The sequence below is a fragment of the Nyctereutes procyonoides genome, unplaced genomic scaffold (assembly GCF_905146905.1).
Source record: "Nyctereutes procyonoides isolate TBG_1078 unplaced genomic scaffold, NYPRO_anot_genome, whole genome shotgun sequence".
Lineage (NCBI taxonomy): Eukaryota > Metazoa > Chordata > Mammalia > Carnivora > Canidae > Nyctereutes > Nyctereutes procyonoides.
This window is the reverse complement of record NW_026575043.1, coordinates 47,159,328-47,175,345: the sequence shown is the minus strand read 5'-3', so window position 1 is coordinate 47,175,345 and position 16,018 is coordinate 47,159,328. Positions and strand designations below refer to the sequence as shown.

General features: G+C 36.3%; 1 protein-coding gene across 1 annotated transcript in view; it reads right to left on the bottom strand.

Moving 5' to 3' along the window:
- Positions 1-12,165: 12,165 nt before the first annotated feature.
- Positions 12,166-16,018, bottom strand: part of LOC129508318 (translation initiation factor IF-2-like) — an 80,451-nt gene continuing 76,598 nt past the window's right edge. Inside the window, exon 8 of the mRNA XM_055323274.1 lies at positions 12,166-13,940. Within this exon, the coding sequence (XP_055179249.1) occupies positions 13,913-13,940 (28 nt within the window). The 3' untranslated portion in view covers positions 12,166-13,912. The remainder of the gene's footprint in view (positions 13,941-16,018) is intronic.

The window sequence follows — 16,018 nt, the reverse complement described above, 5'->3', positions numbered from 1 at the left end:
TGCTTTTTTATCCAGTCTGAAACCGTGCGCCTTTTGATGGGGTCATTAAGCCCATTCACGTTCAGAGTTACTATTGACAGATATGAGTTTAGTGTCATCATGATATCTATTTAGTCCTTGTTTTTGTGGATTGTTCCACTGAACTTCTACTTAAAGGGGAGTTTTAAGAGTCCCCCTTAAAATTTCTTGCAGAGCTGGTTTGGAGGTCACATATTCTTTCAGTTCCTGCCTGTCTTGGAAGCTCTTTATCTCTCCTTCCATTTTGAATGAGAGCCTTGCTGGATAGAGTATTCTTGGTTGCATGTTCTTCTCATTTAGGACCCTGAATATATCCTGCCAGCCCTTTCTGGCCTGCCACGTCTCTGTGGAGAGGTCTGCTGTTACCCTAATATTCCTCCCCATGAAAGTCAGGGACTTCTTGTCTCTTGCTGCTTTAAGGATCTTCTCTTTATCTTTGGAATTTGCAAGCTTCACTATTAAATGTCGAGGTGTTGAACGGTTTTTATTAATTTTAGGGGGGGATCTCTCTATTTCCTGGATCTGAATGCCTGTTTCCCTTCCCAGATTCGGAAAGTTTTCAGCTAGGATTTGTTCAAATACATATTCTGGCCCTCTGGCCCTTTCCGCGCCCTCGGGAACCCCAATTAAACGTAGGTTTTTCTTCCTTAGACTGTCATTTATTTGCCTTAATCTGTCTTCATGGTCCCTTAATTGATTGTCTCTTTTTTCCTCAGTTTCCCTCTTTGCCATTAACTTGTCTTCTATGTCACTCACTCGTTCTTCCACCTCGTTAACCCTCGTCGTTAGGACTTCTAGTTTGGATTGCATCTCATTCAATTGATTTTTAATTTCTGCCTGATTGGATCTAAATTCTGCAGTCATGAAGTCTCGAGAGTCCTTAATGCTTTTTTCTAGAGCCACCAGTAGCTGTAGAATAGTGCTTCTGAATTGGCTTTCTGACATTGAAGTGTAATCCAGATTTTGTAACTCTGTGGGAGAGAGGACTGTTTCTGATTCTTTCTTTTGAGGTGAGGTTTTCCTTCTAGTCATTTTGCTCAGTGCAGAGTGGCCAAAAACAAGTTGTATTGGAACACGGGGGAGTATCACTGGTCCGTCCAGCTGGTCTTCTGGGGGAGGGGCCTGCTGTGCTGATTCTCAGGTGTTAGCACTTGGGGGAGCTGCTCTGCCCCTGCCTGCTGCAGGGCTCAGCGGGGGTTGTTTACCCCGTGGGGCCCCAGGAGGATCAGCCGCAGTTGCTATGGCAGCTCTGGAAGCCTGGATTCAGCCTCCGCAGGAACTACGGGCTCGGGGCTCTCGGTTCTCCGTCCGCAGGGCCTGGAGGCTCCGGGGCGGGGCCGCTGATCCGCTCAGCTCCGGGCAGGAGCGTCCTTGCTGTCCTGGGCCCTCCCGGCCTCTGCCTGTCCCGGGGGAGGCCGGATCCTGGGCTGTGTCCCGGCGCCCTGTGCTCCGGGGCCTGCGCTGTTGGATTCGCGCTCCCGCCCCGCAGCCCCCTCCGCGGAGCCGCCGCCCGAGCCCCTCCGAGCTGCTCCGGTCGGTCCCCGCCGTGCGCCGTGCGCTGCAGCCCTTAGGGAGCTCGTTGCACTCTCCGGGGGCGCAGGTGTCTGTTAGTGTCCCAGGGAGCCCGAGGGCATCCCCGCCCTCCTGGGTCTTGCTCTAACTCCCTGCGAGCCCCTTTCCGCCCGGGAAGGTTGGTGCAGCTCCTGCTCCTCCGGGACGTGGCTCTCCTGTCCTGGGGACACTCGCCCCGGCCTCAGCCCGGCTCCTCGCGGGGCCCCTCCCCCTCGGAGGCCTTTTGTTCCTTTATTTCTTTTTCCCCGTCTTCCTACCTTGATAGAAGCGCGGACTCTTCTCACTGTAGCATTCCAGCTGGTCTCTCTTTACATCTCAGGCCGAATTCGTAGATTTTCAGGATGGTTTGAAGGTTATCTAGGTATTTTGGTGGGGACAGGCGATTTGGGGACCCTGCTCTTCCGCCAATTGCCCCTCCTCTTCTGGTTTGTCATTTCAAACCACAAATTCAATTATTGGTGTATGAAAACACATGGGTATGTTGAGTATAGTTCCATAGGATAACTTTTAAAAATTATATCAGAATATTGTGTGTGTCTTCAGTTACATGATTATCTTCTGTAGGAAGATCACAGGGCTTCAAATGAATGAGTGAAACACACTTGGCTAGCAATATTTTAAAATCATTTTTGTTTCAGTTAAAGTCACTGATGCTGACTATGAAAAAAAGAAGTATTACCTTTTGACTGTCCAGTTTCCCCTTCTCAGAAACTATGTACAATCAAGGCCATTTTGTATGTGTTTCCTTTGCTATCTTCCCATTTCCACTGGCTTTTCCTGGGAGTTTAAGTGGCTGTCATCCCCCAGCACTGTGCAACACCTCTCTAGAGGCTATGAATATCCTGGCTTTTCTCATACAACAAAAGGAAATCCTTTGAGGTCTAAAACATTAAGTTTTCCCAAAGTAACTAGAAAAAAAAGATAAGAGAGCCCTAACCAGAAGCAATTGGGTTTATGGAATACAGAACCCTAATTATCAGCTACTACAGACTGGCTAGGCTGTCCCCCCATATGTCATATCATACTTTCTCCCATCTCTTTTAAGGTAGGAGAAGTTCCACATGTAACTAGCTATCTTTGAAGAAAACAGATGATGTTTTATCCATGTGCAGGATAAAAGAAATCTTTCTTCTTTCTGGAGAGTCAGTGATATATTGTCAAAAGTCTCAGAGTTACTTTTTCCATTTTTTTACTTTTTACATTTTTACTTTTTACATTTACTCAGAAGGCTCTTTTATTTTTATGTAAACAAAACATCATCCTAAAATTCCAGAACTCAAAAAAACTTAGAAATCAGATTATTCCACTATCACATATTATAAATGATAAAATGAAGACCAGAAGGCTATACTTCTAGAAAATCTTGTTAGATGGAAACATTCCCCTTATCTGCCTTCATTACTAGCAAACCTTGTATTCTCTCTTTAAGATCTAGCTCAAATTTTATATCTGTGAGGTAGGACACTTTCATTGACTTATAGGCACTTATTATTACCCTGGCCTCTCCTATAACATTTGTTTCATATCCTTCTAATACGATCTATCATCTCTGGTACACCTCTCTGGCTGTGAAACCTTGAGCAAGTTTCATATCTTAATCTCAATTTTACTGCAATAAGCAACAGTCCCTCTCTCGGGGATACTGTAAGGATTAAAAGAAATAATCATTGTAAAGGATTTAGCACATTTCCTGGTACATCATGCATGCTCAACAAATCTTAGTGTTGTCGGGCTAATTTACGTATCCACATGTCCTTCCCTTTCACTAATTGGGGAGTTCCAAAATGAGCTCTTATTTGGTCAGTAGCCCAGTGATTGGCACTGGGTGGTGCACACTTTACCTTCAAGAAGTCTGCATTGAACATGTTAAAGAATGAATTTTTTTTTGTTTTGTTTTGCTTTTTTGTTTGTTTGTTTGTTTTTTTTTAAGAATGAATATTCTTACATGCCTGGTCCCTCGTAAAATCCTTTCTCCGTCATATACCCTTCAGAATAGGCACAATGCCATTTAATCCCTTAATCAAAATTATTTCCAAAAGTTTAAAATAAAACATAGAACAAGCCAGTGCTTTGGTTATGTGTGTCCTTAGCAAAGTCAGGATTTTCTGTTTTACTTGAGAAATTTCATACCAAGTATAATTAATGTGTCCGTCTATGATTTCTCAAGAAGAAAATGTAGTCCCACCCAAATATATTGGATTGTATCCTTAATTTATATTCAACCTTTTCCTGATGCTGTGGTTTGACCTGAAAGTATTGAAGTTATATCTCTATTTCATGCGTGGGCAAATGCTCTAGCCATAGTATTCAAAACAATTTTGCATGGCAAGCTTTTTCTAGAACATTTTACCTGTCATGCTTGAAATTTACATTAGAAGAATAATTGACTTCCTTACTTAATGATATCTTTAAGGAACTATGAAAATTCATGAATAAAATTCTATTTTAGAATAATTTGAAGTAAAGAATCTTACTTTAATGATTCAGTTAATAGATAAACGCATGCTTAAATATAATAAAACATGCTGTTATAATTATCAATTTTGAAAATAATCTATGATGTGAAAAAAATCCATATTCACAAGGATAAACATGTTTACTCTGTTATTGGAAAAGACTTACTGTAAAATTATGATGCCATAGGAAACCCATCTCTATCACAGACTTCTATCTGGGTAGTCATACAGATCCTATGAACGCAGGAACCCAATAGTATCAATAAGAGACACATTAGGGGGATCCCTGGGTGGCACAGCGGTTTAGCGCCTGCCTTTGGCCCAGGGCGCGATCCTGGAGACCCGGGATCGAGTCCCACGTCGGGCTCCCGGTGCATGGAGCCTGCTTGTGTCTCTGCCTGTGTCTCTGCCCCCCCCCCTCTGTGTGACTATCATAAATAAATAAAAATTTAAAAAAATAAAAAAAAGAGACGTTAGAACCTCTTCAGGTTAGAAACAAACCTCACAAAGATTTTTGTTTGAATTAGATATTAATTGATTATAAATGTTATCACTTATAATAGAGGAAATTCAACTTCTTGGCTTCAGAGACTTATCAAAATAAAAAGCCCCTCTTAGCTAAAATTTTTCATAGAATACTTTCAGGGATAGTCTACCTTAGGTAAATGCATTTTACAGATTTTACAGCAGGGGCAAAAAAGCTCATTTTAAAGATCTACACTCAAAAAAGAAAATTAGCATTACCCCTAAATTATAGATGTTCATAGCTTGTGATTTCTTCATTGATTCAGCTATTATGAAATGGCGTTTTCAAGTTGGCAGAAAGGGTAACGGGAAGGTGGATCTCATTTATGCTGCTTCAAAATATTTAGAGCATTTGTAATTTCTCTCCCCCCCTTTCTCTCTCTCTCACAGACACACACACACACACACACACAATTATCTCCTATAAGTATAAATATCCAGCACAATAGAAGTATCAACAGAATAATAATTACCGTATCTTTTAAAGTTGCTATATATTTTGGAATAATAATAGGTTTTCCTCAGTCTTCTCAGACTTTCACCATCCTCCATCCTGTTCCATTCATTTTACAATAGTGCAGATTATTGTCCGTTCCAGAGTACTTAGCAAGAATGTTAGGAAACCAGAAGAATTTCTAAGTCAAATTCTTAATGATAATATTGTGGTTTCTTTTGACACTTTACTTATGAGCTAAATGCTCGTGGTCTTACTCTAAGCACACAATGGAGACTTCTTGATTTAACTTAAAAATAGATTGACCTCTTTGATACAGCAAAAGAAATAAAGCACCTCTTACTCTTAAGTTTATTTTGAGATAACAAGGTATTCATAATGACATTATCTTTCTTTGTAGCCCACCAGATTGGAATAAGATGACGTAGTTGAAATGAATTCATATTCTGGAATGCATTCTATTAAATATAGTATATTTGAATTTTGTAATAATTATACATTGAAATAAACTCACTAATCAGTGAATGATTATAACAAGTAACAATACATTTCAAATAAGCATGTTTAGCTTATTTATTTGACTCTGGAATCAAAATTTCGAGACAGACTTCCTTGATTTATGATGGGGTTATATCCTGATTAACCCATCATAAATTAAAAATGTCATAAGTTGAAACGCACTTGTACACCTAACCTACTGACCACTATAGCTTAGTTTTAGCCCAACTTAAATGTGCCCAGACCACTTACGTTAGTCTATAGTCGGATAAAATCCTTTAATAATGTTGATTGTCTCATGTAATTTATTGAATACTGTACTGAAAGTGAAATAGATTGGCCATGCGACTTAAGAATGGTTGTCAGTGTATCACTTGTTTACTCTTGTGATGGCATTACGGACCAGGAGCTGTGGCTCACTGCTACTCCCTGGCATTGGGGGAGAGGACTGTGCTACATATTATCAGCCTGGGGAAAGATTCAAATTCAAAATTTGAAGTACGGTTTTTATTCAATGTGTATAGCGTTCACACGATTGCAAGTAGGGTATCATATGCATATAATGAATTCTGAGATAATTAGGGTTTTAATATTACCATATTCTTCTGTTGCAGACATAAATTATGGTTATTATGGGTAAAAAAAAAAGGAGATCTTTGAATGAGAAGCCATTTGATTAAATTCCAAGTTCTTCTGTATTTATTAATCATGGCTAATCTCATATGCTATTCTCAAGATTATAATTAGGGATATACTGGACAAAAATGGAGTGGGATGGTCTGAAGTAAATGCAAACAATTCTTATGGGCAAAATTTCAGATAGAATGTGTGAGAATACACGTCAGTTTATGATAGTGCAGATAGATATAAATGATGATATAATTATGCTATTAAATAAATGAGGCATCAGGGACGACATGCTACAAACACAACTGCAAGGCAATCAGCTGTCCCACCTTCACAAACAGATTTGAGGAATGACAGGAAATTTTTGATTGCCGATGTTTTCAACCTTGCCAAAAAAGGAAGATACAAATGTATAGAAACTTCCTTGCAAGTTAATGAGGAAAAATGGTCCATTTTCATTTCTCTTCTATCAGATTCTCTCGTTTTGAGATGTGGTTTTCTAGAGACGATGATGGTAATGACAGAAGTTTATAGTGCTCTTTCAATTTTCACTTATTCTAGTAAATTCCTCCTTCTATATTGTTCTTACTTGTGCTTATGTTCAACTGTGAAAGGTCATGTCAAGGTTAGAAATTCTTTGCTCAATAAAATAAACTTTTCCTATTTTTCCCCAATTGTTTCTTTTTTTTTCCCCCAATTGTTTCTTTAAGAATACCAGCCATTGCTACTCCTTTCCATTTATCACTGCCCTGATCACACTGTAGACTCATTTTATAATCCCAAATACTGTTGAAGTCTGTTGTATTAAAAATAGATTTAGTTTCAACCCGTAGAATGCAGAGGTCTCGATGGTTACCATATGTCTTTGCAGTGTCAATTCATACATATATTTACACATATCAACCTAGAACAATTAGCTACAATTGGGTTGCTAGATCATTGGCTTGAATGAATCCCTGGAATGTCTAGTATTTAATCTTTCTTCCCCACTTCTAATTTGGTTTCTATCTAAAGTAATAACTCCAAATCCATACCCTGAGTAGAAGAAAGTAAAACAATACATTCTCAATCCCAAATGCAATTATTGATTCTTTTTTAAAAAATATTTTATTTAGGGGATCCCTGGGTGGATCAGCAGTTTGGCACCTGCCTTTGGCCCAGGGCGCGATCCTGGAGTCCCGGGATCGAGTCCCACGTCGGGCTCTCTGCATGGAGCCTGCTTCTCCCTCGGCCTGTGTCCCTGCCTCTCTCTCTCTCTGTCTCTCATAAATGAATGAATGAATGAATAAATAAATAAATCTAAAAAATCTAAAAAATTTTAATTCATTCATTCATTTATTCATGAGAGACAGAGAGAGAGAGAGGCAGGGACACAGGCCGAGGGAGAAGCAGGCTCCATGCAGAGAGCCCGACGTGGGACTCGATCCCGGGACTCCAGGATCGCGCCCTGGGCCAAAGGCAGGTGCCAAACTGCTGATCCACCAGCAGTTTGGGTTTATGCCAACTACGTAATCCCAGGCCTAGTCCTGGGATTATGCCTTGAGCTGAGCCAGCCAAGCGTCCTGAGTTATTGATTCTTTTACTAGCACCTGTCTCCCAATTTCATCTTGACCAACTCAGTTGTGAATGTTTTTGCTCTATAATCAATTGCTCTAATCTAGGACTCATGCTTGTTGTCTCTTTTTCTCTCACCCTCTACATTCAATCAATTATTAAGTCCTTTTGATTCTGCCTCCAATAGATTGCAAATCCATGTCAGTGGTCCCATCCTGGTCTAGGACATCATATCTTTCTCTCTTGGAAATCTTCAAGTGTCTCCTCCTAAATGCTCTTTCCACTTCTAGTCTTACTTCCCATTAATTCATTCTCCATAAAGTACTTATATTAAAACATAAATGCAATTACCACACACTTTTGCTTAAAAGCATCCAGTGGCTTCCAATGGCATTTACAATGAAATCCAATACACTTGTTATGGACTACAAAGCTTACTTCATTTCAAGCCCCTCTCCTTTTTACGTACTATGCTCCTGCTACACTAACATTCTTTTATTTCTTTGGACATTCCAAGCTCCTCCTTAATTCAGAATCTAGAAGTCCCATTATACTGTCTTTCTATCTCCATTTCTTCATGTAGTGAACTCATCTCTCATGTAAAGTTATTAGATTATCAATTTCTGTGTTCATTATTCTACATTTGAGAATATTTTCCTTCATGACATTTATCAAAGGTGAGATTTATTTTGCACGTTTAATTCTTTTTTCCCCATTAAACTGTGAAATAAGATAAAAACTTTGTCAGCTCTGCCATTGTGAGATAAGTTCGACATTTTCTTAGCACAGAGTGAATTCTTCCTAAATTTGTTAATGGAAAGAAGGAAAGAGAGAGAAAAGAAAGAGTGGAGAGAGAGATGGTTGGAAAAGGAATGTGTTTGAGAAACAAATGTTTGATTTAGCAAAAGAAACCCAGTAATCTGTCTAGCTCATATACAACTGTTTTTCTAGATAGCAAAAATTTACAGGGTATCTGCTACTGCCAGATGTTGTGCCAGGAACTAGAAAATATTTCTGTTTTTCATAGGGGAACTCTAACGTTACTTTAAGAGTTCAGTGAAATAAATATACCACTGAATAGGTAAGCAGAAATAAAAGAAAAAATAGACTATTTCGTGTGTCCAATCATTTTATCCTGACGTTCATTCTTCATTTATGTACCAAAGCTTTTTTGTTATATATTTTTTCAGACTTTATCTCTTTTTGGTCTTTTTAAAGGGTGTTCGTGCTCTCATATTATAATTTTATTGTATTATTCAATCTTTTAATTTTGAGTTCAGACTATGCATAATAAAACAATGTACATGTGTATAATTCTTTAGTTTATACCACTTTCCTTCATGTAGCATGTTAATTACACATCTTTGAACTCTTTTGCCCCTAAGCGCTGAAATCTCTGTGAAAATCAAGTCAAGTGCCAGTATTTAACTGGCATCAATTACTTGTATCTGTGATATGTCTCAACCACATTGTTCCCTTTAACTATCATTTACCTTCAGGGATACCTTCATAAATCAAATCCTGAAGTATTTGTGTAAACCATGCTGTATTTCACAGGTAAACATTAATAAACTTGTTATTTAACTATTTGAAATGGCTAGTGGAGGATCAAACCTATCAATGCTACATACAGTCTTTGTACCAATCATCAAGATACCTTTCTGGTTTCACCACTGCTCCCTCTGCTCTAATTACCCCACATAGATCAGTAACTTAGTAAAAGTGAAAATCACCTAATTAGCTTTTAATTAGCACACACTCCATATTTCATCATCTTTGGCTATCTAAAATAGACAAGCAGATCTAAAAGAAGAAAAAAAAAGCTCTTTTTTAAAAAAACAGATACAAACACCACACTCTCCAAATATATGAAAGTAAATAAAATACCATTTTTAGCCTTAAGGATTTTAATCAATAAGCCCTATATTTTTCTCATCAGATTTTTCACTATTTTTTTAAAGTTTTTTTCTTTTTTTAAAAATTTTTATTTATTTATAATAGTCACACAGAGAGAGAGAGAGGCAGAGACATAGGCAGAGGGAGAAGCAGGCCCCATGCACTGGGAGCCCGACGTGGGATTCGATCCTGGGTCTCCAGGATCGCGCCCTGGGCCAAAGGCAGGTGCTAAACCACTGTGCCACCCAGGGTTCCCAGATTTTTCACTATTATAAAGATTTTTAAATGATTGCTAATTATTAAAAACAACCTATTATATATATGGTTTCTTTCATACTTTCATTGCTTAGGAGTTACTCCGAAGTTAATGATGGCTTGTATTACGGAACCAGAGATTTTTTTTTTTAAATGGTCAAAATTGGGTACGTGAATATGAAATTATCGAACTCTGCATTTTAAGTGATTATCCAATTATGTTTCATTACGTTTCTTAAGTATTTCAACTATTCTGGAGACAGTTGAAGGTATTTAAATCAAGATGAATACTTCTTCACATGCAATTCAAACCATGCACAATAGAACAAAACAGTCCGTGGCAAGCATATACATATTTGCATAATTGACTCCGAATCTTAAGGAAGACTTAATACTGATTTTTACATTATTATTCCTATCAAGCACAAAACAGGTATGCGATGAACTTCTGTGTCATGGAAAACTTTATACATATACATGTCTATACATAAATCTCAAGGCAAATAAAATCTCAATGTAGTACATAATATTCTGTAGTTAATCCTTTAGACTATATTTATCATGGCTGTTATGTGTTTATGCAATTTATTAAACGTGATATTTTGGAGACAACTAAGTACATTTTATTAATTTTATTTGAATACTAAGACTAAATTCTGAGTTTTTTAAAATGATTCTGTAGATTATTTATTTTACAGGCTTCACTTAATATATGCTGGAAATAAATTATCATAATACATTAAGAGTTAAAGTCAAATTTTGATCTTGTTATGCTGCTGAATGTTCATTTCAAAATTGTAACTGATAAAAACAAAACAAAACAAAATTGTAACTGATGGCCACATAACTGATTGTGCTGTGTGACACAGAGTAGACAATACATAAATATGTATCTAAATTTTATAAAATCCTACAAATTGCTTATAAGTAACCACGTTAAACTATTAAACAAACATCAGTCTCTTCATATTTATTTATGAATTTTACGATAACAGTTAAAACATACACAGAGTAATTAAATTACTATTCTAATGAAAAGCTATCCAGCAAACTATCTTAAATACAAGGTAATAACAATATCCTTACAATTTAACAATAGAACGATATCCTTAAAACCTGAAGAAGAATAAGTATAAAAGGTTAAGCAACAAAGCTTTTAGAGAAACCATAGGAAAAGATCTTAGCAACCATGGCAAAGGCAAAGATTTCTGTCTTTTTAAAATATTTCTTAAATAGGAATAGGACACAAGAAGCCCTAATCAGACAAGAAATAAACCTAATTGAGAATCTGAATATCCATCCAAAGACACCTCTAGGAGAGTACTAAAGAAAAATCCAACAAATGTTTTAGTATCTAGCATAAATATCCAGTGGTATGCCAGAAAATGTTTAGCAACTAACTTTCCTGTTTTTTTATTTTTCTCTTTGTTTGTTTTAGTGTTTCCCAGTGTGTATGTGGTGTAAAACCTTCTACCAAGGCAGATTTTCAAACTACCAAGCAGCTCTCAAAATTCCTGACACTTTAACAGTTGGCTCTTGTGAATCAGCCAGCTCCATCACAGAGGATTTGATACTCATTGTATATATAAAATGAAAAAGGACACATAGTACAGTAGAAAAAGGGCAAGTCTTAACACTTCAAAAAGGAGAATATTCATATGACAAATAATCATCACAAATATGACAAATAATCATCAAAAAGTGTTTAATGCCATCAAACTTCAAGATATTCAAATTAAAATATTTTTATAAACACACCAGAATGGCTAAAATAGAAGGATAAAAAATTTTAAATGTTAGTGAGAATATGGACCAACTGAACTCTCACATCCTGCTTTCAAGAATCGATAGAACCACTTTGGCAAACTATCAGTATCTACTAAAGGAGAACATATGCATAGCCCAAATATCTAACAGAATACATGCATGGGTTTCCTAAAAGACATGTTCCAGATGTCCATATAACTACCATTCATACAAATCAAAGTCTAGAACTACTTAAATGCATATAAATGGGATAAAGGATCATAATTTGGTACATCCACACAGTTAAATACTACACAACAATGAAAATGAGTGATTTTTCATTGCATATAATCTTACAAATGTAATGCTGAGCAAAAGAGGCAAAGTAGTAATTCTATATAATTTCATTTATAGAATGTAAAACGGAAAGTAATTTATCCTTCTGGAAGTCAATATAGTGCTTATGTTCCATAGTGCTTATATTACCAGAAGAGCACTACGCAATGGGTTATTGGTACTGTAATGTCATATATATATATATATATATATATATATATATATATATATATAATTATTATTATTTTTTTAGTGTGAGAGCTGGTTATATGGGTGTGTTCATTTTGTTACAAATCATTGAGCCTATATACCTAAAAGGTATGGCAGGATATGAGTTGATAAATAATGATAAATGTAATTAAAAAAATATTTTGGCATACTTTAGAAGTTGAATCAACTTGTGAGAAAACTTCATTTACATATATTTGTAAAATATAAGTTACAACTTAACAATGCTTATTGGGAATAAAATTGTTGCTCTATGCATATTCAAATAATGTGTTTCATAAAAAATTTCTTCCATTATCAACAGAGTCTGGTTGGTAGAGCAGTGGAATTTCCCCTTGTTTCTATGTGACACTTGTCTTTAACGACCATATATTTGAAGAAACCTCCCCCCTTGTAAGTAGGGCCAGCCCTAATCCAGAGGCAGCCCATCCAGGCGTCTTCCTGAAATTGTAGCAACTAAAAGCATTCTGTTTACAATAAGAAAACCGTTTCCCCCCCCACACCCTGATTGGAATGTCCCTGAATAGGTTCATGTTGACCCTCCCCAAAATCAACCTGGATGCCATGTGACTCCCGCGGTTCTTTTGTCTTTAGGCAGTTTCTTTCCTTTTGCCTTTTAAAAGATCCCTGTAATTGCTAATCGGGGCTCTTTTCCTCCTCGGAGGCGGAGAGCCCGTTTCCGCAAACGTTCAATAAACCCTCTTGCTAATTGCATCTGCCTGTCTGGGGTCTGGGTCTCTGGGGCGTCCACCGGGCCACGTTGGCACCCGTGAGCCAGGGTCCAACATATTGAGTGTCTCAAAATATGTAATCAAGGCATACATCTTATAATGCCCAGAGGTGGTTCCTTCCTATAGTCACTTAAAATTTTTTTTTCAAGATACCTTTCAATAATGCTATATCACCAAACCAACAAGTTTACTTGATCATCTTTGTGTTTCTTAAGAAATCATTTACCCAAAAATAGAAATTGTATAACACAAATATCCATGTTATCTGCATTTTATATACCAGTTACAAGCTAAATCTTTATTATGCCTACTATTAAAGAAGAGATAAACTAAAAATTATCTTACTAAAATAACACAAATGAAATTGTTTATTTACATTCTGTACTAATCAATTATAAGTGGAATCCAGATTCACATTTTTAACAAATGTTATTGCATACATGAACCAAAGAAATTGACAAATTAATAGGGCCCATAAGATCACCTTAGAAGTCACTGATTACTTCTTATCATTTCTATTTCCATAGTTACATATTTTACCTTCACCTTTCTAAAAGATCCAATATCGAGCTTTCTTAGAGGAATCCAATTTTGATAAATCTTGACAGGTGATAAAGTAAGTTTTCCTTTCAATAACTCATCGGCTCTATTCATTGCCATCAAATGGACCTCACTACAAAAATTTTTAATATATAAAATTGTCATTCATGTCCAAAGAACTTTTTTCAGTGGTATAAATCTTACCGTTCTGAACGACGCCTCCAAATTCACTTAGAAACTATCAAAGACTTTCAAATAACTCTATTATTATAATCCACCCAAGAACATGAACATTTGATAGAAAACATCACACAGTTTCTTCAACATTTATGTAAAAGTATGGTAAAGTATCAAGGGAACTGTGCAAATTACCTTTATATTTATTGGATATAATCAAGCAAGGATAGTAAAGGGGAAAAAACTCTAAAATTGACCGTATTAATTATAATCTTACCATAAGCTCACAGGTTAGGAATTCAGAGAAAAAGTTCACCACGCTGACACCTAGAAAAGCATAAACAAAAATATTTTGTCACTACTGGCATCGCATTTTAATTCAAGAATCACAAAATGTCAAATAGTGATTCAATATTATGAAAAATCTTCATTGTACGAGTAATTATCATACACATAATTTTTTTTTTATGATAGTCACAGAGAGAGAGAGAGAGAGGCAGAGACACAGGCAGAGGGAGAAGCAGGCTCCATGCACCGGGAGCCCGATGTGGGACTCGATCCCGGGTCTCCAGGATCGGGCCCTGGGCCAAAGGTAGGCGCCAAACCGCTGCGCCACCCAGGGATCCCTCATACACATAATTTGACAAACAATTTTGACTACAACATCCCTCTGAAATAACGTTATCATTACTCAGCTCACATCAAACTATTGTGATTTAAGATTAATTACTCCAAGTTGAACTCTTTAAAGCAGCGATGACAAGTAGAGAATTTTTATTGTCTCCTTTGTTTCTTGTGGAGAAACATTTAACAGTTTCAAATATATGCACACCCATATGCACACGCACATGCTACACAAGTGGGTGTGCACGCACGCATATGCAAACGTGGTTATCATACTACAATCCTATATTTATCTTTGTCTTATCTGTTTAAATCAATGGAGCATATATAACTTTCCATCGATATAAATATTATCTATCATGATTTTAAAGGCTGTATAATACTCCATAGTTTGTTATACACCTTAAATTAAGATATTTGATCTAATAGTAATAATATATGATATTGGTTAATATTATCATCTTTAAATTGTGCCATTTAGTTAGCATCATGTGATCATATTTAATAGCTTTGCAAGTTTTAATATTTTGATGCAGTGGTAACTAATTAACACATATTTTTTAAGCCCTTGAATTTGTTTACTTCTAGGTAGATTCTTCTCTATATGAACAAAAGAATAAACTGAAGATTTAATCTTTCACATCAGTGAAGACATTAGTAACCTTTATAAACCCTTTTGAAAACTATGAATCACTGGTATATAGGCAGGTGTTCCACGTGTAATGTATTACAATTTAAGTTAATAGAAAAGACAAACCATAATAGATTGAAACTATTATGTCAATGCCTTAATGAGTGGTGTTGTTTTTAAGGATATGTTTTTCTCAAAGGTCTATGTATTAAATTATTCTGTTTTCTAATATAATTGAAAGAAAAGTTATGTTAACGTAGCCTATCTGCCAAAGAAATGATATTTAACTCTTAGGAGGAATTATCACATGTAAAAGTGATTCTGATACTAAAAGAACCACTTGAGGAGTGAAATAAAATGTTTCTAATATCCTTCTGGTGAAATGTTAGCGGAGGGCAAAATATCACAATCTCTGAGGGCTGAATGTTCACATTAAAATTTATTATTCTTATTCTGCCCATTGAAATCCGTGTGTGGAGTAAAATCTTCAACAATTAATGCTCAGATCTTCTTGATCAAAGTCCCTGAGCTAATCTGACTGCTTTCTGAGTCTTTGATTCTCAATCCATTGTATTTCACTCCAGTTATTGACCACTAGTCCAGGTCTCCTTGTTCCTGAGTTGGTAGATACTGTTCCTTAGACTTTCACAGATTTCTCTCCTGTGCATTGTTTTTACAAATTCCAGTGCACATGGATTAACCTTGTGGACCTGCTATTTATTCTCTATTGTGTTCTGCTTTTATTTTCCCTGCAGGAACCAGGATTGAGAAATTGACTTCAAAAGATCTACTTTATGCTAATGCTCGCTAAAGAAGAAGCCCTCCTCAATAATCTACTGTGATCTAAATACTTCTACTTCAACAAGTCAATCAAGAAATTATATATGAAAAAAAAAAGAAATTATATATGATCTGGTCCCTCCTTTCTTATCAAGAGATGCATCAAAATAAATTTGGGGTAGATGTTAAAGGGTTAAGTGTTAGAATCTACATTTGGCTGAAGCAAAGTATCATCATTGTAGAATGAACTCCTTAGATACATATATTAAATTTTTTCATTGTTATTATCATTTTATTATTAAAGATTTAAAGTCAAGCTTTAAGGTTTGACATTATAAAGCAGGAACAATAGTTTCTTGTAGCACTATCA